This window comes from Ochotona curzoniae, unplaced genomic scaffold (assembly GCF_017591425.1).
Source record: "Ochotona curzoniae isolate NIBS_2020 unplaced genomic scaffold, NIBS_Ocur_1.0 contig_3622, whole genome shotgun sequence".
NCBI lineage: Eukaryota > Metazoa > Chordata > Mammalia > Lagomorpha > Ochotonidae > Ochotona > Ochotona curzoniae.
The window spans coordinates 10,490,042-10,515,503 of NW_024465926.1; the positions used below are offsets into that span (position 1 = coordinate 10,490,042).

The 25,462-nt window shown below is 54.5% G+C and overlaps 3 protein-coding genes and 1 long non-coding RNA gene across 5 annotated transcripts in view; 1 reads left to right on the forward strand and 3 right to left on the reverse strand.

The window, feature by feature from the left end:
* Window positions 1-1,128, reverse strand: part of PKD1L3 (polycystin 1 like 3, transient receptor potential channel interacting) — a 28,865-nt gene extending 27,737 nt beyond the window's left edge. The window contains exons 1-2 of the mRNA XM_040982165.1: window positions 1,066-1,128; window positions 319-423 (exon numbers count right to left, since the gene is read on the reverse strand). Coding sequence (XP_040838099.1) covers window positions 319-423; window positions 1,066-1,128 — 168 coding nt within the window. The remainder of the gene's footprint in view (window positions 1-318; window positions 424-1,065) is intronic.
* A 4,960-nt stretch (window positions 1,129-6,088) lies between these two features.
* LOC121157947 lies at window positions 6,089-20,011 on the reverse strand. Of its 2 annotated transcripts, none has more exons than XR_005884124.1 (3): window positions 19,809-20,011; window positions 10,128-10,241; window positions 6,089-6,462 (listed from the first exon to the last, which is right to left on the reverse strand). It is a non-coding gene; the product is annotated as an uncharacterized LOC121157947 (long non-coding RNA). The 2 variants fall into 2 exon arrangements; XR_005884123.1 differs by lacking the exon at window positions 19,809-20,011 and adding an exon at window positions 11,038-11,266.
* On the forward strand, window positions 16,314-24,922 carry DHODH (dihydroorotate dehydrogenase (quinone)). Its single transcript, XM_040982417.1, has 9 exons — window positions 16,314-16,344; window positions 17,030-17,242; window positions 18,800-18,999; window positions 21,301-21,383; window positions 22,326-22,513; window positions 22,983-23,096; window positions 23,552-23,705; window positions 23,818-23,977; window positions 24,604-24,922. The coding sequence occupies exons 1-9, from the start codon at window positions 16,324-16,326 to the stop codon at window positions 24,656-24,658; spliced, it is 1,188 nt and encodes a 395-aa protein (XP_040838351.1). The 5' UTR covers window positions 16,314-16,323; the 3' UTR covers window positions 24,659-24,922.
* Window positions 24,344-25,462, reverse strand: part of TXNL4B (thioredoxin like 4B) — a 32,534-nt gene continuing 31,415 nt past the window's right edge. The window contains exon 5 of the mRNA XM_040982425.1: window positions 24,344-24,879. Coding sequence (XP_040838359.1) covers window positions 24,858-24,879 — 22 coding nt within the window. The 3' untranslated portion in view covers window positions 24,344-24,857. The remainder of the gene's footprint in view (window positions 24,880-25,462) is intronic.

A 25,462-nucleotide genomic window follows, 5' to 3' on the forward strand; every position in this document is an offset into this window, starting at 1 on the left:
CATCCCATGCTGTACCCCCATGCCTGCCCGGTCTCCTCTTCTCACGGGGCCACAGGATCCCACACAGGGGCCTCTCTCAACTTCTCCAGTCACCTCTCAGACCCAGCACCTCTAAATGCTTTGGCAGAGTTAGGAACCTGCCGTCTGAACACCTCCCAACATGGGCATCTGAGGCACCAGCCACATCACTCCCCCCACCCCCCGGCTTACCTGCGCGGGCTGAGAGACCCTGGAGCCCAAGGTCCTCAGCCCCTGGAGCACCTGACAGGCTTCCTGCAGTTCCCTGGGACCTGGCACACCCTGCGCGGCTCTGCTCACATTCCGTGCCATCTCGCTTGTGATCTGCCGGGAACCAAGGGCACCTGTCGGGCTTTCTCGCAAGTCACCATTGCCGTCTGAGACGCCGGCTGAGCCAGAGGCGGCCTGGGACAACAGCAGGGAGCTCGGTGAGCCACAAGGCTCTCGGGACAGGGACAGCTGCAGCTCTCGGGAGCTTCGCGCCAGGGCGCAGAGCCTCCGGCACCTGCTCTGTCCAGCGGACGCAGTAAATGACGAGGTTAAGCAGCGACTGACATAATGACCAAGAGATTCAGGAAATGAGATTTTCAGGATGAGGGAAACGTGGAAGGCAGAACAGCAAAGCCTGATCTCAGTGGTAAAACGTGCTCTCTGTCCCCGATTCTGTTCTACCACGTCTGTTGTCCTTAAGGACTTCAGAGGCAGGTAGCTGAGCTACCACAAGGAGCAAGCCGACAACTCCCTCTGCAGGAAACAGTCTGAGCAAAGTGGACCGGGGCAGGGGCTGGAAGGGCTGCTGGATGCCAACTCCCACGCTGGCCGACAGCTGCCCACCCAAAGCCTGCTCAGTCACATGCTCATGGGGTCCTGGCTAGATACCTACTGTGCCTGCTGGGTGATGTGCTGGACCACTCAGACCAGCGGGCTTATTCCTGACTCAGAGGGCTTGTAGGAGACCGAGGCCCACACAGTTTGAATTTTTCATGTTCGGGATGAGGTGTTCCTGAGCAAGGATGAAGACCCGGGGGAGACAGACTTGTCACTAACCACCGGACGACCAGAGAACACATCTTCATCATGCCAGAAGGGTCCCAAAGGTGGGGACGTCATGGTCAGTGTTTTAGAGCAGCCCTGTCGGTGGGCCAGAGTCTTTTTTTTTGAGGGGTGGGAGGATAGGGGAGGGGAAAGGACCAGTACGATGGCTCAATTGGCTAATCATCTGCCTGTGGGCACTGGCATCCCATATGGATGTGTTTGTATCTGCGCTGCTGTTTCCCATCCAGCTCCCTGTTTATGATCTGGGAGGACAGCCCTAAACCTTGGGACCCTGCCCTGTGTGGGAGACCCAAAAGAGGCTCCTGGCTCCTGGCTTTAGATTGGCTTAGCTGCAGCTATTGTGGCCATTTGGGGCTTGAACCAGTATATGGAAGACCTTTTTCTGTCTCTTCTTTCTGTAAACTGCCTGCTTAATATCAGATTTGCCTTTTACTGAAAAGAAACATTTATAGAAAGAGGGAGAAACAGATTTTTCACCTGCTAGTTCACTCCCCAAATGGCCACAACGACAGAAACTGCGCTGGTCTTAAGCCAAGAGTTTCTTCTGGATCTTCCACATTGGTGCAGGGGCTCAAGAACTCAGCCATGCTCCTCTGCCTTCCCTAGTCCACTAACAGGGAGCTGCTTTGCAAGTGGGGTAGTTGCAATTCGAACCAGTGCCTGTAGGGGATGCCAGTGTCACGGGCATAGGACAGTCCTGCCACTCCGTGGTGCTGGCCCCACCATTTATTTCCTCTTTCGTATTTCATCTTTAAGCAGTCTTGTTTGAAAAGTGGGTAAGGGAGTGAACAGGCATTTTTTTCAAAGGAACGAATTCAAATGGCTGATAGACATTTTAAAAAATGCTTAGGCTCCCTGGCTATTAAGAAAGTGCAAATAAAAGCCACATTGATGTTCCACCTAACACCAATGAGAATGGGCACATTCCAGGAAATAGGGGAGGACAGAACAACAGCAGAGGGGCACCTGGAGACTGACAGACACGGGAAAGCAGCAGACACAACGCTGTGGTGTTGCAGTCCCATACAGGTGCCAATTCGTGTCCAGCTGCTCCTCTTCCCATCCAGCTCCCTGCCTGTGGCCTGGGAAAGCAGCAGAGGACGGCCCAAAGCCTTGGGACTCTGTACCTGCGTGGGAGACCCGGAGGAAGCCCCTGGCTTTTGATCAGCTCAGCTGCAGCTGTTGTAGCCACTTGGAGAGTGAACTAATAAATGGAAGATCTTTCTCTATGAATCTGACTTTCCAAAAAAAATTCTTTAGACAAAACAAGCCTTTTCTCAGCAGGAGGCCAGTGGTGAAGATGCCCGTTTCGTACCCAGAGTGCCCACGGTCAGTGTCCAGCACTGGCTCCTGCTGCCAGCTTCCTGCTAATGCAGACCACAGGAGGCAGCGGTGATGGCTCAGGTAGGAGACCCGAACCACACTCCTGGCTCTCAGCTTCTGTCTGGCCCAAGCCTGACCATGGACCAACAGATGGGCTGCTCTCCGTAGAGCTGCTTGTCTCCAATTCCCAAGTGAAAAAATTATAGCATTAACTTGTAAGTCTTGAAATACTGAAATGTGAAGTGGCTGGCATTGCTGTACAATGGTTTATTATTTTTTTAAAAAAGATTCTTTTGAATGATCCAGTTACAGGAGAAGGAGAGGTTGAGATACAGAATGATCAATCTCCCCTCCTCTGGGTCAATCCTCTAATGGCTGTAGCAGCTGGGCCAAGCTGAAGCCAGGAGTGTGGAACTCCATCCAGACTTCCCATGTGAGTGGCAGGCCCAAGCAGATGGCTCTTTTCCCAGGTGCATTAGCAGGTAACTGCACTGGAAGTGGAGCAGCCAGAACTAACTGGCATAGGTGTCCCAGGTGGTAGCCTCACTCACTGCACCATGAGCTAGCATCCCTTGGTGGACTGCAAGCTGGTATCCCAGCTCCTATTCAGATCCAGCTCCCTGCCAGTGCACCTGGGAAGGCAGAAGAGATCTGAATGCTTGGGCCCCTGCCATCCCATGTGAGTGCCCAGCAAGGGGTTCCTGGCTGCTGGCTTCTGCCTGGCGCAGTTCCAACCACTGTGGCCATTTGGGAAGCAGATGGAAAACCTCAGCATGTCTGTTGGTCTAACTCTGCATTACAAGCAACCAATCTTCATGTAACAAGATACTGAAATGGGCATGAGATCTGCTGTGGAATATTTTCAGGGAGTTGAGTTTGCTTTTCACTAGGAGAACTGATCATCTATCAGACCTGGTTAGGGACAGGAGCAAGCCGGGCTGCTGGCCATCACTGTCCTGGAGAAACCGCCCTGACCCGGGGACAGGACAAGGTAGCCTGCACAGCGCACACAACTTCCCCACCACGACTTCCAGTTCCTCGTTTACCTGGTCAGCAGTGCTAGGACGCGAAGGTTGCCCAGCATCCTTGAAGACTGTTGAGTATGAGGGGGTCTTCGGCCTCGGAGGCCTTCGTGCTGTAGATCGCCCAGTATGTGCTATCGCCCCGGAGCTGGGGCGAGGTGTCGTGGAGGTGCCCGCCGTCACCTGTGGCCTGATTTCCGTGAGAAGGGACGGGCTGACCGGCTGGCACAGGATCTCGAGATAAAAGGTTCAAGTATGAGAAAAGCTAAAAATGACTTGGTCAGCCAATAACTAACCAACCCAAGTTTCCAACACCACTCCAAAACTCCTGGTCCTCTGGCATGTGAACGGGTAACCTCTCTCGGAGGCAGCTGGTGGCTCTAGCTCTTTGAGATACAGTGGCCTGGAGCAGGTTTACTGTCAAGTTGTCCTAAGACAGCAAACTGCCCTCGCCATTTCTGGAGAACCAGAGAGTACAGCAGCAAACAAGGGAAGGCAAGTTCCTCCTGGGACAGACTGATCAACTAAGCCAGGGCCTGAGTAAGCGCCCTGGGGGAAGCTGTCTGGGCACTCGGAAAACAAGTGGTTGGGAGACACTGGCCAGGCTCCTAGTGTGAGAGAGAGCTGAATAAAGGCAGAGAAAACTGCCAGTAAGTCGAGATGGGCACAGCAGGGTGGCAAAGGAGACTGAGTAAGCTGGGGTGGTAGGGCAGGGGCGGGGTTAGGGGTAAGGGTTGTGTCTCAGGTCAGGCCCGTGGGGGAGTGCAGGGAGCAGATGGAGGGAGCCTGGGGGCTGGACCTGAGCTGCCTGCTGCTGTGAAGGATGTGTCTGCTACCAGCTTGCACGCACAGGGAGCAAGCAGATGAGCAGGATGATCCTATAGGAGTCCCAGGAGTAGGGACAGGACACAGACGCTGCAGTGGGGGGCTGGACAGGCTGAGCCTGGAGGGATGGAAGGGGAGGAGATTAGCTTGGGCCTTAAGACAGCCTCTGAGTGAAGTGTTCTGCCAGCAAAACCCTCTGCTTTCTTCTTTTCTGGGCCCATTTCAGGGGTCCAGCTTAGAGAACCTTCATCCTGCTGCCTCTCACACGGGCTGAGCATGCTGGTCGCAAGGGAACATGCTCGCGCAGTTCCAGATGCCCACCAAGAGGCTCGTGTGCGGGACGCAAGGCCAAGAACACGGACAAGTTTAACATGTTATGCACACTGTTTCTACCTCGAGGCTTCTTCCCTTTCTAGGTTTTATTATACCATATTTTCATTAGGTGCTGAGTCATTTTCAAGCAGAGAGCAGCCAACCAACAGACACAAACACCAACAATGGGTGTTCACACATCTTTCTTGAAAGCCAAGGGATGGACAGGGTCCTTGGGATGAAGCACTGGGTGGGGTACCTGTTTCCTCATCGGAGGGCCTGCAGTGAAGTCTGGGCTACAAACCTAATTCCAGCTGGCTGGGGAGGGAGGGGGATGGCACAGACGGCCAGGTCCCTGCCCTTCCCACGGGAGGCTCAGACTGAGTTCTGACCCAGGACCAGGAAAGGCTGGTATCTGGAGAACACAACAGTGGGTAGGGGCCTTGCCTCCCAAAGGAATGAAAATACATAATGAAGCACCTGTTCAGTCCGATTCTTTTCTACGTTCAAGTAGTTTCCTAATTAGAACACTGTACCAGAGCCATCCGCAAGACAGAGTTCGGGGGTGACCCACGGGAGTAACAGTAATGCCTGGTGTGAGAGTAAGAAGTTACCTGAGAGGAAGTGGACGGTTGGCCTGCAGGTGCAGGGCGAGTCACTGCAAGAGAGAGAAAAACAGACGAAGTTCAATTGAAAGTGTCACACAGAAATGTGTATTTCTGTCTTATGTGAGGATATCTTATTCTTGGCTCCAAATCAAACGTGTTTTCACACAAGCGACCGCAACAACAAGCTGTTGCTGCCCAGGGAGAGGAGGGGACGGGGTTCTGACACATGCCTGTCATTCATCCTCACACCTGTCTGCCAAGGCAGATGTTACCAAGGGCAGAAGACAGAGATGGAAGAGCTGGTTTTGCCTCCAACTCGGAGGACTTGAACCAATGACAACCTACCTAGTTTGAAAAATGGGTCTATTTATCCCCAAGGACATACAAAGTAGACAGACACTTAGAGGCACCGACTCCCTCTGCGTGTGCCCTCCAAGAGGCACAGCAGGCGCTTCTCCCAGCAGGCTGTCCGCCTGTCGCCCGTCCTGCCCCTCTGGTGTGCAGCCATTTGCTGCTCAACTTCCCTTCCCTGAGCGTCACCAGCAAATGCTCTCGGGTCTGGCCCTAGAATGTGGGCAGCTGCTTATGCCACGCTGCTGCAGGGAGCATGGGAACCCGCGTGGGGACCCAGGCCTTGCCATCTGTCACGACTAAAGACACCCTTCACATTCAGAGATTCCCCACTCTCCAGGGCTGTGGCCTGACACTTTCCAAAGAGTTCTCGAGGGTTGTATGCCAAGAGCTTGCTGGCCAGGATGGACGACACTCATAGCAGTGAGGGTGGCCCTTGGCATTGACCAGCAGATCCACTTCCAAGGTCTGTCAGGGCATTTCCTGATCAACTCTGACTTTCCTTGAAGTCATTCCAGGCTAACGCCTTTTCCCCAGTTAGTGCAGGGTGGGAGAAGGAGGGATCAGGGAGAGAGAGAGAGAGAAAGGGAGGAAGAGAAGGTTAGAGAACCTTCTCCTTCTGGACTGAAAAATTTTGTTGAGAATTATCTTTTCTTTAATGGGCATATATGCAAAGAAGACGATTAAGGACATTTCGAGAAAAACAAAAGCAAAGGCCAAAGATCAGCCACAAGGGAAGGCGGGCAGCGCTCCGGCAGGTGCATGTCCAGGTACCGCATTCCAGCATCGTTCTCGCCTGTGCACCTGTCAGACAGGGGCTGGTGTCTGACACCGAGGTGGCGAGAGGAGTGGCAGATCACCTGAGTCTTGTCCTTGTCCTCTCTTAACTTCTTTCTCTGTTTTCCTGGAACTTGAGTTATTTTCATTCCCTTGATTGTCATCTTCACCTACAAAGGAATGTGTTTGGAGGTCAAAGCAGAAGTTAACTTAGAGGTCACAGGTCTAACTGGCAGCTTTACAAAATATTCACAAAGACAGAAAGTTGACTACCAGTTTTTAAATGGCAGCAGCAACAGGAAGTGATTGCAAACAGATGTAGGACATACTGGAGAGGGGAGCCAGCATCGTGGCACAGCTGGCTAAGCTCCTGCCTGTAGTCACATCACCTTATGCCAGACAGCAGCTCGGGGGAGAGCTACCTCATGGGTCAGCGTTGTCGGGCACTCGTGCTGCCCTGGAGAAACGACCCACGAGGCAGGACATTCTCCTGGGAGTCCTGCTGGAGCTCAGGGGCTGGGCGTGCCCTTGCGCATGTACCCTTGTTGGCCCTGTGTCCGATTTTCTCACTCGTGCCGTGGGAGGTCGCAGCCATGTTGGCTCCATCCCTATCCAGGATCAGAACCACCAACTTCCTGTGGCTCCCTGTAGTATGCTCCCTTCCTGTAGTATGCTCCCTTCCTGTAGTATGCTCCCTGGTGCACCGCTGCTCCTTTCAACTCAACTCTCCCATTCTTCCGTGTGGCTCTCCTGTCTACTAAACATCCAGAATCTTCACGTTCCGGTCAAGCGGTGACCTTGCTCTCCAACCCATGGAGACGCGGACAGCATTTGGAGCCCTTCCGGCTTCTGTTGCCAAACAGCCCCTTCGCAGCATCTGCCTGCTCCTAGAGATGGTGCACCTGCTCTCCCACCCCTGCAGATCCCCACGGTCCTACCCACACGTGCCCAGCTGGTCTGTGCAGAGCTCAGATCAGCTGCATCGTCCCAGCGTCACTAGTGTTCCTAAGAAAGAAAATCCCACACAGCTTAATACGAGCTTGATCCTGGGCAAGAGGCCCAGGGGCCTGGGCTGTCCTTCCTGTTATCCCAGGCCATCAGGGAGCTGGAGCGGAAGTGCAACAGCTGGGATCTGAACCACTAAGCCACAAACGCTGACCCCGGATCGCTCCACATTTTGATTTACGCTTGTATTCTTGTTTTAGTCTGCCTTATGCTGCTATATCAGATTAGTACAGGTGGGGTAATGGGGAGAACAAATATCTACTTCTCACATCTGGAGGTTGGAAGCCCAAAATCAAAATCAAGGTTGAGGGCAGAGGGTGGGCTTGGTTCAATTGGTTAATCCTCTTCCTTCACATACTGGGATCCCATATGGGCACCAGTTCATGTCCTGGCTATTCCACTTCCCTTCCAGCTCCCTGCTTGTGGCTTGGCAGTAGAGAATGGCCCAAAGCCTCAGGACCGCGCATCCATGGGGGAGACCCAGAAGCAGCTCCTGGCTCTAGACTGGCTCAGCTCTGGCCAATGTGGCCACTTGAGCAGTCAACCAGCAGATGGAAGTTCTTTCAGTGTCTCTTCTCTTCTGTAAGTCTGCCTTTCTGAGAAAAGTAAACAAAATCTTTTTAAAAATGGGAATATGGGGCCCAGTACCATGGCCTAGTGGCTAAAGTCCTCGCCTTGAATGTGCTGGGATTCCATATGGGTGCTGGTTCTAGTCCTGGCAGCTCCGCTTCCCATCCAGCTCCCTACTTGTGGCCTGGGAAAGCAGTCGAGGATGGCCCAAGGCTTTGGGATCCTGCACCCTTGTGGTGGGAGACCTGGAGGGAGTTCCTGGCTCCTGGCTCCAGATCGGTACAGCAACAGCCGTTATGCTCACTTGGGGAGTGAATTATCAGACAGAAGATCTTCCCTGCCTCTCCTCCTCTCTGTATATCTGACTGCAATAAAAATAATCTTTAAAAAAAATAAGTCAATCTTAAAGAAAAAATAAAGGCATGTCCCTTAAAATTGTTTCTAGTGAAAAATTTTAATAGGAACACAATGGCACTGCCTTGTGTTTTCAATAAATTAAGAGAAAAAAACTGAAGCAGTTGGGACTTGAATTGGTGCCAATATGGGATGCATAGGAGGATTAGCTGGCAACACCACCGGGCTGGCCCCAATACCATGCACTCTTATCCAGTTCCCTGCAGGGTGACATCTGGGGTGCTACGGTATTGCCAGGGTGTTAACACTGATATTTTGGATGCAGAGATTCTCCCAGGATCCCCTCAATCCTTGGCACTGCCCTCTGTGACCAGGCCCACCTCCATCTTCAACCTTGCCAACCTCTCCTTCGCTCTCCTTTCCTGTAACTCTGCCATGTGAAGGACATGCAAAAATCACAATCCACACAGCACTGCCTTCTGGACTGTTCTGTCCCCCGGTGTGACTCGGAGATTTGGGTGCGGTGCGCCTCAGCGGCCTGTCCCTTTCATGGCCAGCTGTGCTCCCTGCACGGATGACCCGCAACCAGTCACCACTCTGCGCTTCCAGCTCGCCCGAGTCTGAGAAAAATGGTTGGGAATACTCACAGATACACCGTGCGAGCACAGGGTGTCACTCTCTGCCACCAACACCCAGGGGTGCAATCACTGGGCTAAGCATTTAGGTCAAGAAACTGCCAACCAGGGGTGGGCACTGAGCCATGAGGTAAGGTCCGGTTCAGGATGCCCGTGTCGTGGCTTACATGGTCTCGGTGTGACGCCCCCGATCTCGCACTGTGGCCCCAGGATTCTAGCTAGTTCCCTGTGGACACGGACCTGAGGGAGCAGCACCTGATGGCTCAGTTACTGGGGTCCCTCCTACCCATGTGGGGCACCTGGGTCAAATTCCAGGCTCCTGGCTTTGGCCTAGCCCAGCTCTGGTCTTTACTGGCTTTTTGGGAGTGACCCAGAAAGTAGAAAATATCTAGCAAATTTAAAAAAAATTTAAGTAACTAAGAGTGAAAAACAGATGCCAAACATCATCAATAAGGCTCTTTAGAAGTCACTCTTCCAGCTGGAAGTAGGCAGGACAGAGGAAACTCCTAGAATGACCAGATCTGAGGGACGTAGCTGCAAGGCGGCTGGCCATAGGGAAGCCTTTCATGGGGATGGAATTCACGGCCACTCCCCTCACGCCTTGGTCTCCTTGCTCCTGGCTGTGGCCCTTGGGGGGGGGGGAAGGCATCCCATCACTGCCAAATACACCCTAAAGACCATCAAGCTCTAGTGGGCGGGCGAGGAGCGTCACCACTGACCCTCTGAGATGCTGGGAACCTGCTTGCCGCCAGTTCCTAGAGCAGAGCAAACCACCGTACACTCCGCTGCAGTTGTCTGCAGATGCTTCATAGTTCAGTGAGAATATAACTCCATAGCATCCCTGAGCACCCCGGAGCGAAAGAGACAGAAACTCTGCAAAGATGAGAGCTGAACCCCCGCCCGCAGAAGCAAGGCTTCTGCAACAAGGTCACCACCGCGCCAGGCACACCTCCTCACCTGTTTCCCGGGATGCCACATCCTCCCTCCCTCTCCCATTCTTCCCTGTGAGTGCGGGGGTGTGGCCCCCCCCAGAAGACAGTCAGCTTTTCCATGGCCCCCCAACTCTGTCCCGGTCAAGACACCAGTGGGACAGCGAGGCTCTGTATGGGGCGCACGAAGATGTCTCCGCAAGCACACACAGCCTCCCTCTCTCATCAGTATCACAACCAAGGAGTCCCGATCCGGCCCATCTCACTCCTATCCCACACGGGCCCTCTCTTTAGGGTGACCTCTAAAACTTGGGGTCTTTGGTGGCACTAGCTGTCACTCACCAACTTTGCAGATGAGGTAATGTCTACTGGTGCACGAGTCCTCTTCCAGCCTGGTCCGCCCCGACGTCTTGGACACCAGAGTGCAGTTGACCAGCAGTGGGCGGGCAACGCTGTCTGTGGAAAGACACCCAGATGAGCCTCACGAATACGGAAACCACACCTGACTGGCTTCAACAGACGGAAAACAGGCCGTCCCTGCCTGCTCCCGCCTTTAGCTGGTTGTTTGTTTTTTTCTGTCACAAATATCAGGATGGATGTAAGCCTGATGTTAAAGATGTTACGAGTGATAAATAGCACTTGGGTTCTTCAAAAGCAAAACCACTGCACAGCATTTTGCTTCTATTTAGGTAGCAAAGATCAAAGATATTTCTCATTTTTGCATTAGGAAAATTGGAGCCAAATATAATGAGACAGTTACCCTGAAGAAAAAAACCTGTCAAACTTCCTTCCCTGGGCCAGATGTTAGGTCTACAGGCCCAGACATCTGCGTGCCTGCCTCTGAGCACTGGCACTGGCTCCGGATTCCAGTTTCCTGCCAGTGTAGGCCTTGGGAGGCAGCAGGTGGTAGGTCAAGGAATTGGGTGCCTGCCGGCCACGTGGGCCATGTGAATTAAGTTAATGGCTCCTGGATTTGGCTTGGAGGCACTTGGAAACTGAACCAGCAGGTGGAAAATCTCTTTCTCCCTTTCATAAATAAAACTTAAAAATCCCTTTTCCCCTTTAGGATCCTATACAATGCCTCTATTAAGATGTAGAAGCTTCCCCTCCCCTTTGCTACACAAAGCAAAGGATATAACAGGGCCACGAGGGGGATGAGACAAAGGGACCCATTTTTGGTTAAGCTTGTTTTTCTGCTCCCCTCCCATAATAAAACTTGAGGAAGTTTCCTTCACAAACCCTGGAGCCTTACCTGAGTGCTTTTCCTGCGGCTCGCTCAGGGGCACCGACTTTTGCCCGATCCACCATTTGGTCCCTTCTTCCAGGGAGTCCTGGATGAAGCCGGGAGTGTTCTGGTTCCAGTCATCAGGGAGGTGTCCCCCACGGTTACGGTTACGACAGTAACTTTCAGCTCCCTCTAGGGTGACCTTCAATCTGTGGAGCTGGTAACACTCCCTCTCCCCGCCATGCCCCAGGACCAGAGCTGTGCTGATGCAGAACCAAAGCCAGCTCCTTGGTGTGGGCAGCATTTTCTCCGTGGACAAGGAGCGGGAAAGCGCGTGTGGGACATCGCAGCTGCCTAATCCTTTACATAGCTCTCTGCTCGAGGGTGTGTCTCGCTCCTCGCTATCCTTTTGAATAGGGAATCGTCTGCCAAGGGTACAAAAGAGTTCTGCTCTGATTCCTCCCAAGGACCCACATGGAGATCTGCAAGCTGAATGCAAACAGCAGAGTTCAACAAGACATGGGCCTGGACAGCTGCGCCGGCGGCACCTGTGTCTACAAACCAGCTAGAGACACCAACCACAGCATCAAGCCCAGACAGCCTGAATGGCTGGCAAACTGATACATTTATTTATTTATTTCAAAGAAAATATGCTTACAGACTAACAAGAGTTTTCAAAGATCGGTGTCTTTGTGTACAGAAGTGAATGACAGGGCCCAGCGTGGTAGCCTAGTGGCTAAAGTCCTAGCCTTGCACACGCTGCTATCCCAAAGGCCCCGCTTCCCATCCAACTCCCTGCTTGTGGCTCGGGAAAGCAGTCGAGGACAGCCCAAGGCTTTGGGATCCTGCACCCATGTGGGAGACCTGGAGGGGGCTCCTGGCTTTGGGTTGGCTCAGCTCTGGCCATTGTGGCTGGTTGGGGAGTGAACCACCGGACGGAAGATCTTCCTCTCTGTCTCTCCTCTTCTCTTTTTGCCTTTCCAAATAAATAAATAAAATAAATCTTAAAAAAGAGTGAGTGACAGAACTGCCACACACACTAAAAAATGGAGACCTGTGTAGCCTTCCTCTCAGGGGTTTGGGTTTTTGCCCAGAGCCTGCACATCCACGGGTTTGGCCGGGTCCCCTGTAGGGGACAGTGCAGCCCCCGGTCCTCCCGTGGACTTCTGCCTCTAGTCCCAGGCATCCCCCACGCCCCATCCCCGGGATGCTCACTGCACTGTGCTGCTTCCACGCGTACAATCCTGTGTGCAGTGTGCCGTGCAGTTCTCACACAGCCGTGACGGCCAGAGGCGCCCCGCTCAATGCAACAATGAACAACACAAGGTCAACATCAACAAAACCAAAGCCAACACAATGCACCTTCTACCGACTCAACAGTGGACACACACAGTTCGGGCTTGGGACCCTTTGGCTGCAGCATGTGGCTTGCTTTCTATGCCGCAAAGCCTTTGTTCTCACAGCATAGCCTTTGGTCTTTACCTGGGACACACCTGCCATCTGGTGGCACAGCTTGCTCGCTTCCTTGGGGAAAGTCTTTACAAATGCAACCACAGACTGCTGGGCAGTTTCCCGTCAGCACATCTGCCCACATGGAGCTCACGCAGCTTCTTCATGCCATCCCGGACATGGACACCAAAATGAAAAAGGTCTCTGAAGCCCGGGTCCCTGTTTGACTAAGAGTGCAAGAGCCAGCTGCCAGAACAATGCGGTACAAACCTTAAATGTCCAAAAAGCTCAACACCCTCGGATGACACCGAGTGGCTGGTCCCCATCCCGGATCCTGATGCGGCGGGGCTGCTGGGAGGGGCCCTTTTACGATCCCATCCCCTCTGCCCAGTACAGAAAGGAAAAAAAGCGGAGGCAGTTGTCTCATTCACCTGCCCCAATTCCCTCACCTTTCCCACCTTTCCCAGTGGTCCACATGGGCATACATCCTTCTCAACTATGTAAACATCATCAAAGATAAACAGCAAAAAATCTATCATTTGGAAATAAAAGATGCAATGAAGGAAGATGGTGAGACAGGCCATCAGAGCGATACTGCCAGAACTGCCAAGGGCCAGTTGAGGAAGAAGTGACTGCCCCACAGATTCGAAAGGGAGACAGAGATGGGGCTCGGGAGGAAGGCTGCAGGAGCCGGAAGCTGCTCTGTGAAGAGCACATTTTGCTTGCAAGGTTTCGGAGGAGCGCCGACCCTGACCAGCACTAGGCCACCACTTGATGAGGGGTGCCTTTTCTTTTTTTCATTGGAAAGGCGGATATACAGAGGAGAGAGAGAGAGAGCAAGATCTTCTGTCAGATGGTTCACTCCTCAAGTGGCCACAATGGCTGGAGCTGAGCCAACCCGGAGCCAGGAGCCAAGAGCTTCTTTCAAGTCTCCCGTGCAGGTGCAGGGTCCCAAAGTTTTGGGCCGTCCTCAACTGCCTTCCCAGGCCACAAGCAGGGAGCTGGATGGGAAGCGGGGCCTTTGGGGGGCCTTCAGGATTAGAACTGGTGCCCATATGGGATCCTATAGCATTCAAGGCGAGGACTTTAACTGCCATGCTATTGCGCTGGGCCCGAGGGATGCTTTTTATGCGTTCAAACCTTACAGTATCTGTCCCTAATGCACAAACACGTAATGCATGTTTCATAAAACAGAACTTTTAAAGGCACACAGGGAGGGAGAGAAAACAACGTCTCACTTGTTGGCTCACTCTTCCGAAGTCTCCCCCATCCCTGCCCCTCCTCAAGGGGAGGGAGCTGCTGTGGTGGCATAGCAAACTAATCCTCTGCCTACAGCACAGCGATCCCGTGTGGGGGCTGGTTCATGACCTGACTGCTCCACTTCCCACGCAGCTCCCTGCTTGTGGCCTGGGAAGGCAATAGGGATGACCCACAGCCTGGGGACCCTGCACCCACACGGGAGACCCAGAAGAGGCTCCTGGCTGCTGGCTTCGGAGTGGCAGAGCTTTGGCCATTGTGACCATCTGGGAAGTGACCTAGTGGACAGAAGATCTTTTTGTGTCACTCCTTCTCTGCAAAATCTACCTTTCAAATGAAAATGTTTTTACATTGGAAATTTAGATTTACAGAGAGAAGAAGAGGCAGAAGGATCATGTCTGATTTATTCCCCAAGGGGACGTAACAGCTGGAGCTGAAGCCAGGAACCAGGAGCCTCTTCTTGGTCTTCCATTTTGGTGCAGGGTCTCAAGGTTTTAAGCCATCCTCTGCTGCTTTCCCAGACCACAGCTGGGAGCTAGAAGGGAAGTAGAGCAGCCAGGATACAAACTGGTGCTCGCATGGGATCCCAGCACATACAACGTGAGGACGTTAGCCACTAGGCTACCGCATTGGACCCAAAAATAAAATCTTAAAAACAGAGGGACTTTTCAGAGTCACAAGTTCCATTTATTCATTCATTTATAAAGTCCACCTGGCTCCCAGTCTCTCCACAGCCAGAAATAAAGCTCTGAGCTGAACTCCCCATCCAGGACTCCCACAAGGGAAGCAGGAACCCAGCAAGGGAACCTCGCTGGCTGCCTCCCTCAGCGTACCATCAGGAGGCTTTGCTAGTTGCCTTCTGCTAAGGCAATCTCGTAGTGATGTCACCTGCAAAGCCCACCCAGGCCCGTACCCACACGTGCCTCAGTCCTTTCCATGTAGAGCACAAGCAGCTCAAATGAAACAAACCAATACACCTACCCACCCAGCCGCCCTCGGTGAGAATGTGCTGAGAACAAACACTGAGGCAACACCTTGTCAGGATGGGATGCGAGTCGATTGAATGGATTTACTCCAAAGTGTGAAAGCAGGGCTAAGTTCCTAAGCACAACTACTCGGTCGCACATCGAGCATGTAAATTATCACAGACGCTTCTCAAAACGTCACCGCGTCCGCACATATCGTCCGATCAGATACTTCTGTGCAGGGGAGAAAACTGAAGACACCGACTGTGACATCAAAAATGCTCCTGTTAACTCCCGCCCCCACCCCCGTCTTATTTAAAAAAAATTTATTGGAAAGGCAGATTCGCAGATAGAGGGAGAGACAAGACAAAGATGTTTAATTTGCTGGTTCACTCTCAAGTGGACACAACAGCAGGAGCGGAGCCAATGCAAAGTCAAGGGCCAGGAGCTTCTTTCCGGTCTCCCATGCGGGCACAGGGTCCCAAGGCTTTGGGCTGCCCAGGACTGCTTTCCCAGGCTACAAGCACAGAGCCACACGGGAAAGGGAGCGAACCTGTGCCCATACCTGATCCTAGTGCTTGATTAGCTAATTGTGCCAAGGTGCTTGCCCCCACCATCCGCTGTAACTCTCACCACAGCTCTGCAAGTATTTCACCTGCTGCAACAGCAGCCAGGAAGCAACTACTGCAGGTGAGGCGTGATCAAGCAAGCCAGGAAGATGCGACTGAAGCCATTCATGCCCAGTGCCTCCACTGAACTAGTACTCCAGCCAGGGCACTGCTGACTAAGCGACCAACGCTGCTGACCGGGCCACCGCTCTGGGCAGGACACACTCGGTCAGCACACCCAAGCCCAAGCTCACTGCCTCGCCAGCATCCTGGTTGGAAGAACAGGTGCTCTGTTTGGTGCTGCATTGGGATGCCAGCCGGAATGCCAGAATCCCACCAGCGCACTCCCTTCCCAGTTCTTCCTGGGACAGAGGGATCGAGTTTCAAGCTTCTGCCCCAGGCCAGGCACTGCTGGGTATTTAGGAAGTAAACAAGCACTCTCTCAAAAGTGGCGAAACTGGGGTTGTCATCCACCAGACACTCAGACACTCAGGGCCTAAGAAAATGTGTACATTTCTCTTAAAATCTGAATTAACTTGAGCTTGCAAGCAGAAAATAAAGGCTTAACTAAAACATACCCCTAGTGTATATTCATCATACCAACATAGTAAAGTATTTCAAGCTGGCAAATAAGAACTGTAGGTATATATGATACAACAGGATCTGAAACCATACTTTAAAACACGTTCCTTTGGAAAGGATGGGGCCTTGGCCACACGGACGTGGCGGCCTGAAGTTGCCTAACAGTCCCTCCCGCGGCCCCAGGTCCGGAAGCCCCCTAGGCAACCTCGGAGTCGTCCGGGCATCTCGGAGGAGCCCCGGCGCGCAGCCACCTCGCGTCCCTCAGGCTGCGCAGGCGCGTTCCCGACCAATCAGAACCTCCGGGGGCGGAGCCGGATGTTCCCCCCCGCGACGCCCGCTTCTCTCTCCTGTCCCGCTATTGGTGGACCGGTGCCGCGTCGGCGATGTGGGCGGGGCCGGCCCGTCTCCACCAATGGCGGCGCACTCGGAGCAGGCCCCCGGCACGAGGCAGCATGGCGTGGAGACAGCTGAGGGTGAGCGGGGCCGTGGGCTCGGCGCGCGGGCGGAGGGTTCTGGCCGGCGTGGCGGGCTGGGTGGGCCCCGGCACGGAGCGGGTGCCCGGTGCCGATCGGCACCGCAGGGGTCCCGGCTAGCCTGATCCCGTGCCCTGACTGCTCCAGCCGCCCCTGGCCGGGCTCCCCCCGGCTTTCTCGGGCTTCGTTCTCTCTGGGAATTAACTTGGGTCTTTAAAAAATTTTTTCTTTACAGCTGTTATATTTGCATGGCCACCGATTTACCTTTATTAGAAATAAGAAAAACACGAAGATTACATTTTCGTTCCAAGTCACAATATCCTATTTGGGATATAAAAATGAATTTATAGTAAAAGAAAATAACATTTATGTCAGTGTCAGGCTGGACGCCTCGCCGTTCCCGCGGGGCTTAGTCAATCAGGCCGAGTGGTGCAGCGTCAGACACCGGGAGGTGGCCTGCAGGGCCAGGCTGTCCCCCAGGCTGTCCCCCAGGCTGCCCACCTGTCTCAGGAACTGCCAGCTCCCTGTCCACTGGGGCGGTTGGCATTGCCGGCACTGCAGCCAGCTCCCCCAGGGGGAAGCACTGCCCTCTCAGAAGCTTGGGGCCCAGGGTAGGCGCTTCCACACCGGAGGGTGCAGGGCCTGGGCTGGTGGGCAGTCCCCTGACTGGCTCCCTGTCTTCCAGAGGCGGGCCCTGGACGCCGCGGTCATCCTGGGGGGTGGAGGCCTGCTCTTCACCTCCTACCTGACGGCCACTGGGGATGAGCACTTCTACGCAGAGCACCTGATGCCGGCCCTGCAGCGGCTGCTGGACCCCGAGACAGCACACCGGCTGGCCGTGCGCGTCACCTCCCTGGGACTCCTGCCTCCAGCCAAGCAGCAGGACTCCGAGATGCTGGTAGGTGCTACCAGCACACGTTAGGTCGGGCGCCAGGGAGCTGGGGTCCTGCCTTAGGGAGTTCAGGCACTGCCCAGGGTCACCCATGACTGGCAGGACAGACTTGGACAATGGTGGCTGGATCTGGCAAGCAGGCCAGCAGCCGTGCTCCAGCCTTGCTGAGGTTCTGGGTGGCTTACTTGCCCCTCTGCCGAGTAGGGCAGCCCTCAGCCCTCTAAGGGGTGCAGCTGGGCTGAGCCTGCCCGGGACGCAAGGCGCAGACACCTGCCTTGGCCCATCAGCTCAACAGTCCACACCTGCGCCTCCGCCAGCCAGCTCCAGGTGTGGGCCTTGCGGTGCCCTGGAGTTGAGCAGCATGGAAGGCGGGGGTGGGGGCCCCCCCCCCCCCCACGGTGTCCTCAGGCATGCCCTGGCTGCATACAGTGAGCCCCTCAGTGGGGACCATGGGTCCTGGGGTGACGGTTAGGAAGCACTCAAGGTCGCCAGCAATGGGTCCCATCTACTTTCTCCCTTAGACTGTGGTCCCTGTCTCTGACCCCCGCTGAGCCCCTGAGGTAAAGGCGCTGCAGGCGGACAAAGCACCACTTTCCTTACCCCAGACTGCTCCTGGGGAAGCCCTGGGACCAGTGTGGGGTGCAGACACCCAGGTTCTGCCTCGCCTTGGTGGTGGGAAGGCCCTGCTTCCTCTGAGCCGGCCCTAGGCACCTGTGTGTGCGTAGCCCTGGCTGGCAGCAGTGCATCCGGGCAGAGTCCAAGCTTGCCAGGGCACACCCTGGCCCCCTGGCAACTCTCACCCAACCCAGCCTTCTGGTTGTAGCCCCCCAGCTCTTCTCTGGGGTCCTGCCCCGCAGTCACAGCTGGGTGTTGGAGCCTGCGGTCACCTCTGGTGCGGCCAGGAGCCCTGGCTGTCTGCTACAGTCGTGCTTGCCGGGTCTCAGGGTGGGGCCTGCTCGCCGCCAGGGCAGCCTGTCCCGTGGCCCGCTCCGTCCCCACAGAGCCCCTCCTGCCAGCTTCCTGGTACCTGCCTGGCCACACCCGAGCTTTCTCCTGCCTTTGTGCGTACGGTCCGCCTTCGCAGCCCTTACCTCTGGCATCGCTTTGGAGCTCTTCGCTGGCTTCCCCGGTGCTGCCCGCGCTGCCCTTGGCTGCAGGAGCTGTCTCCTCGCCACGCCCAAAGGGGCCTTTTATCAGCTAGGCTGAGGGGCGGCAGCTGGGGAGCGTAGCTAGGGCTTGCTTCAGCTGATTAAAGGTTTAGCTCTGTGGATTCCTAGCAGCCCTGCTAGGAGACTTGAAGGCATGCCGTGAACCGTGACTGGAGTTCTCCTGGTCTCCTGTCCAGTCCACGGTGGAGACAGCTCCCCTGAGCCTTGGGGTAACACAGTGTTGGGGTTCACCAACCCTAACAGGCAGCAAGCCACCTGCCCCTGCCACGCCCACTCTCCGGATCTGAGTTTTGAGGTGCTTCATAAGCTCCCCAAGGACATTCTGGAGTGAGCTGGGGTACCAGGGACCGCACCCTGGGACACGCTGGGATAGCCTCCTGTCTTTCCTTCCCAGGAAGTGAGAGTCCTAGGCCACAAATTCCGAAACCCGATAGGCATTGCTGCTGGATTTGACAAGCATGGGGAAGCCGTGGACGGCCTGTATAAGATGGGCTTCGGCTTTGTCGAGGTTGGAAGTGTGACCCCAAAGCCTCAGGAAGGAAACCCAAAACCCCGCGTCTTCCGCCTCCCTGAGGACCAGGCTGTCATCAACAGGTAGGCCCGTGGGTGCCCAGTTAACCAGGGGTCCTTCTCGCCAGCCAGGCTTGTTTCTAGTATGGGGTTGGAAGGATGTTTTTCTGTCATTTGGAATGTTCAGGAGCCCCTTTGGGGTGTCTGCCCAGTGCCGGTCAGGCTGGCTTACTTGCATTGCACACAGAGCTGAGCGGCTTAGCTGCAGTCCTGGAGCCACCGCCTGGTGGAGCTGTGCCTGTCGGAAGTACCCTGCCCCTTCTCCAGGCCGGCAGCTCCTGTGTCCCTCCCCAAGGCTGGCCCTGCAATGTATGTACAGTAATTCTAGTGACTACATTGAAACAGAAAAAAGAAATAACATGGAATTAATTTTAATAAATTATATTAACCATTATTTGCAATTATTGTGTTTTATGGACATGTAATATATATTTAAAAGTTAGGATTTTTAAAAAGATTTATTTTATTTTTATTGGGAGGTCAGATATACAGAGAGGAGGAGAGACAGAGAGGAAGATCTTCCATCCTCTGATTCACTCCCCTAGTGGCCATAACAGCCAGAGCCAAGCTGATCCGAAGCCAGGAGCTCGGAGCCTCCTCTGGGTCTCCCACATGGTACAGGGTCCTAAGGCTTTGGGTCGTCCTCGACTGCTTTCCCAGGTCACAAACAGGGAGCTGGATGGGAAGCAGGGCCGCCGGGATTAGAACTGGTGCCCATATGGGATCCCGGTGCGCTAAAAGTGAGGACCCTAGCCGCTGGCCTATCACACTGAACCCTAAAAGTCAGCATTTTAGTGTAGGACCAGACAAAGAACCGACTTCTCTACTTTTACCTGCACCAATCTTCCAAAGCCAGTGTCCGATCCCCTAGCATCTCTCGTGTTGGACAGGTAGCCCGGCCTTCAGGGGACAGGGCAATCCCACAGTGAGGACACACAGCCACTTTCAGTGAGAGAAGTCCTTGCAGGTGTAGTGTCTGTCCCTTGTCCTCCCTGGGCAGGTCTGATTGCAGCAAACCAAGAAAGGAGACCAGACCCTCTTTGGTAAGAGTTTGAAAGCACCTGTTCTTGTGGGTGAGGGGACAGGACAGGAGACCCAGAAAGGGGGAAGACAGACCATGCTCTGATGTGTTAGCTTACCCCAAAAAGGCCAACAAATGGCTGGGAGCGTACCAGGCCGAAGCTGGGAATGCCCTTCAGGAGCCCCACGTCCAGGACAGGGGCCTGATTACTTGAGCTTCCTGGCTGACCCCATGGTCTGCATTAGCAGGTGGCTGGACTCAGGCACGGGTGGGCGTGAACCCCGGGGGCTCTACAGCACCAAGGTGCCTTACTGGCTACACCACATGCCCTCCTCCTCCTCCTCGGGGCGCTGCGAGGCCTTTGGGGAGCCTGAGCTGTTGGGAGAGCCTGCTGCTCTACTGTGCTTGTTTCAGGGCAGTTTTCCAGTGTTAGAGAGAATTGATACCTTCAGAACTGGCCAGGCACACTACAGGAGGGGGCCTTTGAAACACAATCTGTGTACAGCGTTTATCACGAAAAAGCTGTGCATGGATCTGTGCACCAAAATAAACATGTAATTCTGTTTTTGAAGCACCTCGCGTACATCCTGAGCAGGAGGAGGGTATCAAGGCAGCTGTGCCACTGCACGGGGAAGCCTGGGGCTGGGACAGAAGGGAGCACTGTATCTAGGCCAGGAAGGGGGCCATCTGAGGGCACAGGAAGGGTGTCAGGAGGCCAGCTGGGGAAGTGCACAGTCACCAGAGGAAGGAATATGGCTCGGGAAGTGGGATCTGGGCAGGGCAGCTCCTGCTGAGGGGTGCCAGCTGTTTGTACTACTAGGGCTGAGCAGCTTGTCTGCACATTTTAGTCTTCCCTTTGTGCTTGATCATGCTCTGGAAAGTTCTCTGGGAGTCCCAGGGATGCTGAGACTGGAAGTGAATGAACTAATTCTAGTGTGTGTATGTGTTCAGAGAGACAGTATGAGGAAGGGAAAGTGGGTTCTTCTATCTGTTGGTTTACTCTCCAAATGCCCACAGTGGCTGCCTCCAGGAGCCTAGCACTCCAGCCAGATCCCCTGTGTGGATGGTAGGGTCTCGGGTACCTGAGCCTTTGCCTGGTACCTCCCAGGCATTAACAGGAATCTGGAATTGCAGCAGAGCTGTGACTGGAACCCGGGCACTCCAGTTCGGAACGTGGGCGTCCCAAGCAGCGTCTCACCCTGCTTCTGTTTCCCTGTCGTAAATACATGGTGGAAATGGCCCTGGCGGTGCTGGCTCTGCAGCACTCGGCCTGCTCATCTTGCCTTTTCCTCTGTGTGATGCAGGTACGGATTTAACAGTCACGGGCTCTCGGTGGTGGAGCACAGGTTACAGGCCAGGCGGCAGGTGCAGGCCATGCTCACAGCAGGTAAAGTGCGGCTGTGCTGGGGGAGCTTTCTTCACTGTCCAGGAGGGAAAGTGGGAGAAATGTTGGGAACAATCCTAGCCAAAGAAACGCGCCTGGGTGATACATGGAAACCACCAGGGACCCGGGAGCCTGACCTGGGGGGATGGGCCTGGCTCCACCACAGCCTCTGAGGTTGTCATGGAGATGTACAGTCCAGCAAGGGCTCAGCCTTTTAACTCATTTTGTAATATGTTATCATGGCTTACCTGGCTCGGGAGGGCAGAGCCATGCATGGACAGTGAGGATGTGAGCAGAGCTGAATGCCGTTTTCCCGTGTCCTGCTCTGGTGTCCTGTCCACTGTAAAGATAACATTAATTCCAGAAGGGTTAGGAAATGGAGAGCAGCATAAAGCAAAAGTTCTCACATGCAGTCTCACTCAAGGATAACTGCAAAAAAAAAAAAAAGAAAGATGGCGTTAAGATGAATTTATTTGGGTGCAAAAGCAGTTGAAATCTGTGGATTTTTAGGTAAGGAGGCTGGCTGTGCTAACATAGGTGTAAAATGAGACACTTTTCAGAATCACCGGGCCATCCTGTTGATAAGTGGGCCCTTTTAATGCAGGACCTGCGCTCTGCCGAGACAAGACTTCCAAGCAGAGGCAAGTGTAAGGTGCACAGTGCAAACAGCATTCATTTCAGATCACCAGTTCTTTGTTCTTTTGGCTTCTCTAGTGCTGGTTAGATTTAACAGCGAAAAGGGCGAGACGTGGTAGGACGTCCTTGCAGTTGCCCCGACCTTGTGATCCACGGGCAGTGTGCTGCTGTTTGGGCAGCAGGTGGCAGTGCCATGCCGTGGTTCACAGTGTCGGCAGGTGTGGGCAGGCTCAGGTTGGGAGGTGGTTAGTGACTTGTGCTGTCAGTGCTGGCGCCTAAGGACAGGTGCGGGGCCTGTGCCACTTGCAGAAGGGATGCCACTGGGCATAAACCTGGGGAAGAACAAGACTTCGGTGGATGCTGCTGCGGACTACACCGAGGGCGTCCGGGTCCTGGGCCCGCTGGCCGACTACCTGGTGGTGAATGTGTCCAGTCCCAACACGGCTGGGCTGCGGCGGCTGCAGGGCAAGGCTGAGCTGCGCTGCCTGCTGACCAAGGTGGGTAGTTGCTTTTCTGTGTGTTCATTCCCCCACCTGTCCCCTCCTGCAGTGGAAGCTTAGCATCACTGGCCGTCCTTAACCCTGGGCCCACTCTGCCCTTCCGGAGCACCCTAGGGCCCCTGCTGGCAGTTGCTCACGTGCTGTCATATAACTGCCCAGTGACCTGTGTCTGTGGCTGCCAGCCCTGGAGTCCAGAGAGCAGGGACCTTGACTGCCGCCTGTCGCTGTCCCACAGCCAGCCCAGTGAGGGAACTGCGTGGTAGTAGGGACAGGTATTTCCTTGTTGGACTCTAGGGGGAAAGTGACCTGTGCAACCTTGAGGTAGAGGTGATGCCAGTGGGAATCCCTTGATTCCGCACACTTGAACAAGGTCCACGTGATGGGGGCTGTGAGACCACCGAGGGCTGAGGTTCCCTGCCTGGCTGCCCGCTGGGGGTCCTCACCTCTGGACCTTTTGTGGCCCTAGGTGCTGCAGGAGAGGGATGCCCTGAAGGGGCCACACCATCCAGCGGTGCTGGTGAAGATCGCCCCTGACCTCACGGCCCAGGACAAGGAGGACATCGCCAGCGTGGTGAGAGAGGTCCGTGTGGGGTGGCCCCTGGCCGGCGGGCTGGCGTCACGATGGCAGCGTCTGTGGTTGCCTGCATGATGAGAAGGCTGTTGGTGCCTGTGATGATGTGGTGACCTGCTTCCTTCGGTGTCTCCCTCCCCAGGCCTCTAGGGCATAGGAGGGCAGTGGAAACAGACTGAGCCCAGCAGTCGTGGGTTCAAACCCCAGTCCCACCACTTCTTTCCTGGAACCTGGCCCAGCACACTGTTAGGTGGGTGGTTATAAGGATCAGACGCGGTGCTCGTGGCATGTTCCAGGGGCTCAGGATGGTGGCAGCTGGTGTCACGCTGAGCTGAGGAAGGCCAGCAGGATGAGGGCTGGGGCACCTGTGGGCTGCAGGAATCCCCGGCTGTTGCCTCAGCCGTCCTGGGAGGTTTCTCTGAGCACGTCCGCCATGACTGCTGGCTTTGCTCTGTCTCTTGCAGGTGGGCGTCGATGGACTGATCATCACCAACACCACAGTGAGCCGTCCCGCCTGCCTGCGGGGCGCCCTGTCCTCTGAGGCCGGAGGGCTGAGCGGGAAGCCACTGCGGGATTTATCCACTCAAACCATTCGAGACATGTACACACTCACTGAAGGCAAGCCTTCTGGGGTCTGGGTTATGGGATGGGCTCCTGGGCTGTACCTGGAACCCGTGGAGTGCAGGGCCTCACGCCCCTTGTCTCCATGTTTCCCTGTGCTCCCCTGCAGGCAGGATCCCCATCATTGGAGTGGGTGGAGTCAGCAGTGGGCAGGATGCGCTGGAGAAGATCCAGGCCGGGGCCTCCCTGGTGCAGCTGTACACGGCCCTCACCTACGGTGGGCCACCCGTGGTGGGCAGAGTCAAGCGCGAGCTGGAGGCCCTTTTGAAGTGAGTGTGACTGAGCATGGCTTGACTGGGGACCTGGGAGTCGCTTCCGGTGCCTTGAATACAGAGGATGCACTGAGATGTCTCTGTGTTCCTCATTCAGGAGGGCCTTGAGGGGTATATTCAGGACATGGGGGGAATCACGTTACTATTCTCATAAAGGACAAGCAGTGCCACGGGAATTCAGAATTCACACCCAGGGCAGGCCTGAGGACGCCTGGTAGAAATAAGTCCAGCCAGGGAACCTTTTTCTGCCAAAGGCCATTTGAATAGAACATGATTCATGGGCCACACAAAATCACCAGCTTGAGAATCAGCCTGCTTAAAAAAATTAGCCTGCTCTGTGTTAACTGAGTTTTGAGCCCTGCCTGCATTTGCCAGGCCATGTGATTTCAAGGGCAGCCTTAGGCCAAACGCCCCCAGCCCTGCATAGATGGTTACCTAGGTTCCAAAGTGAGGGGGTTGTTGGTACTTGGTTCCCGTCCTACACAGAAGCCATGGCTGGGTGAAGACTGCAGAGAACACCCATGCGATGCCCCTGGGATGGGGCAGGGCAGATGTCACCATGCCTGGGGCGTCCTGTTAGAGCAGGCCCATCGGCCGGACTTGTTTGTTTTCTGTGCTTCCAGAGAGCAGGGTTTTCACAGAGTCACAGATGCCATTGGAGTGGATCACCGGAGGTGAGGAAGTTGACCGACGAAGTCCAGCCTGGGACCTTTGTGTAAACTCAGATGAGCCTTTGTGGCCAGACCACAGAGGAGGGGCTGTCGTACGTCTTGTCCCTGAAACTGTGGCTGACCGGGCTGTGAAGGCCAGTCATGGGATCACCCAGCTGAGCAGAAGGCATTCTCCAGTCGCTTGGTCAGACCACGAACTTCAGCCATTATGGCAAGGATACTGGACATCTGGAGAGAAAAATCATTGGAAAAAATAAAGCCATTGAAACCTGAAAATAACCCCTGGCCTTTGCTGAGAGCCGCAGGCCTCACCCACACCATGCAGGTCCTTGCAGGCTGCTGCCTGCTGGGTCTGCGGTGGGCTTCATAGGAACTTGCCTGTCTTTCACTCTTTATTTTTATTTAAGTGTCTAACTTTACTTTGAAAACACTCCAAGAAGAGGCAAGCATACAAGACTTGTACAATGAATCTGTGTGTATGCTTCGCTTTGATTTACCTACCATTAAAATTTTCATACTTGGTTTCTTTATATAACATGTAGATAAAATATTTACATTATTTATACATTTATTATTGCCAGAGCATTTGAGGGTCAGTTGCAACCATCATGACCTTTCATATGTGTGTGCTTCCGTTTGTATTTCCTATGTACACTGATGCTAATTCTGTTTTTGAGAGGCAGACACACACTCACAGGCAGATGTAGAAACAGCGCTCTGTTACTCACTGGTTCCCCCTCTGGCATTGGCCAGGGTGGAAGCTGGACACTGGGTCAGCTGGACCCAACTCAGTCTGGGTCTCCCCTGTGGA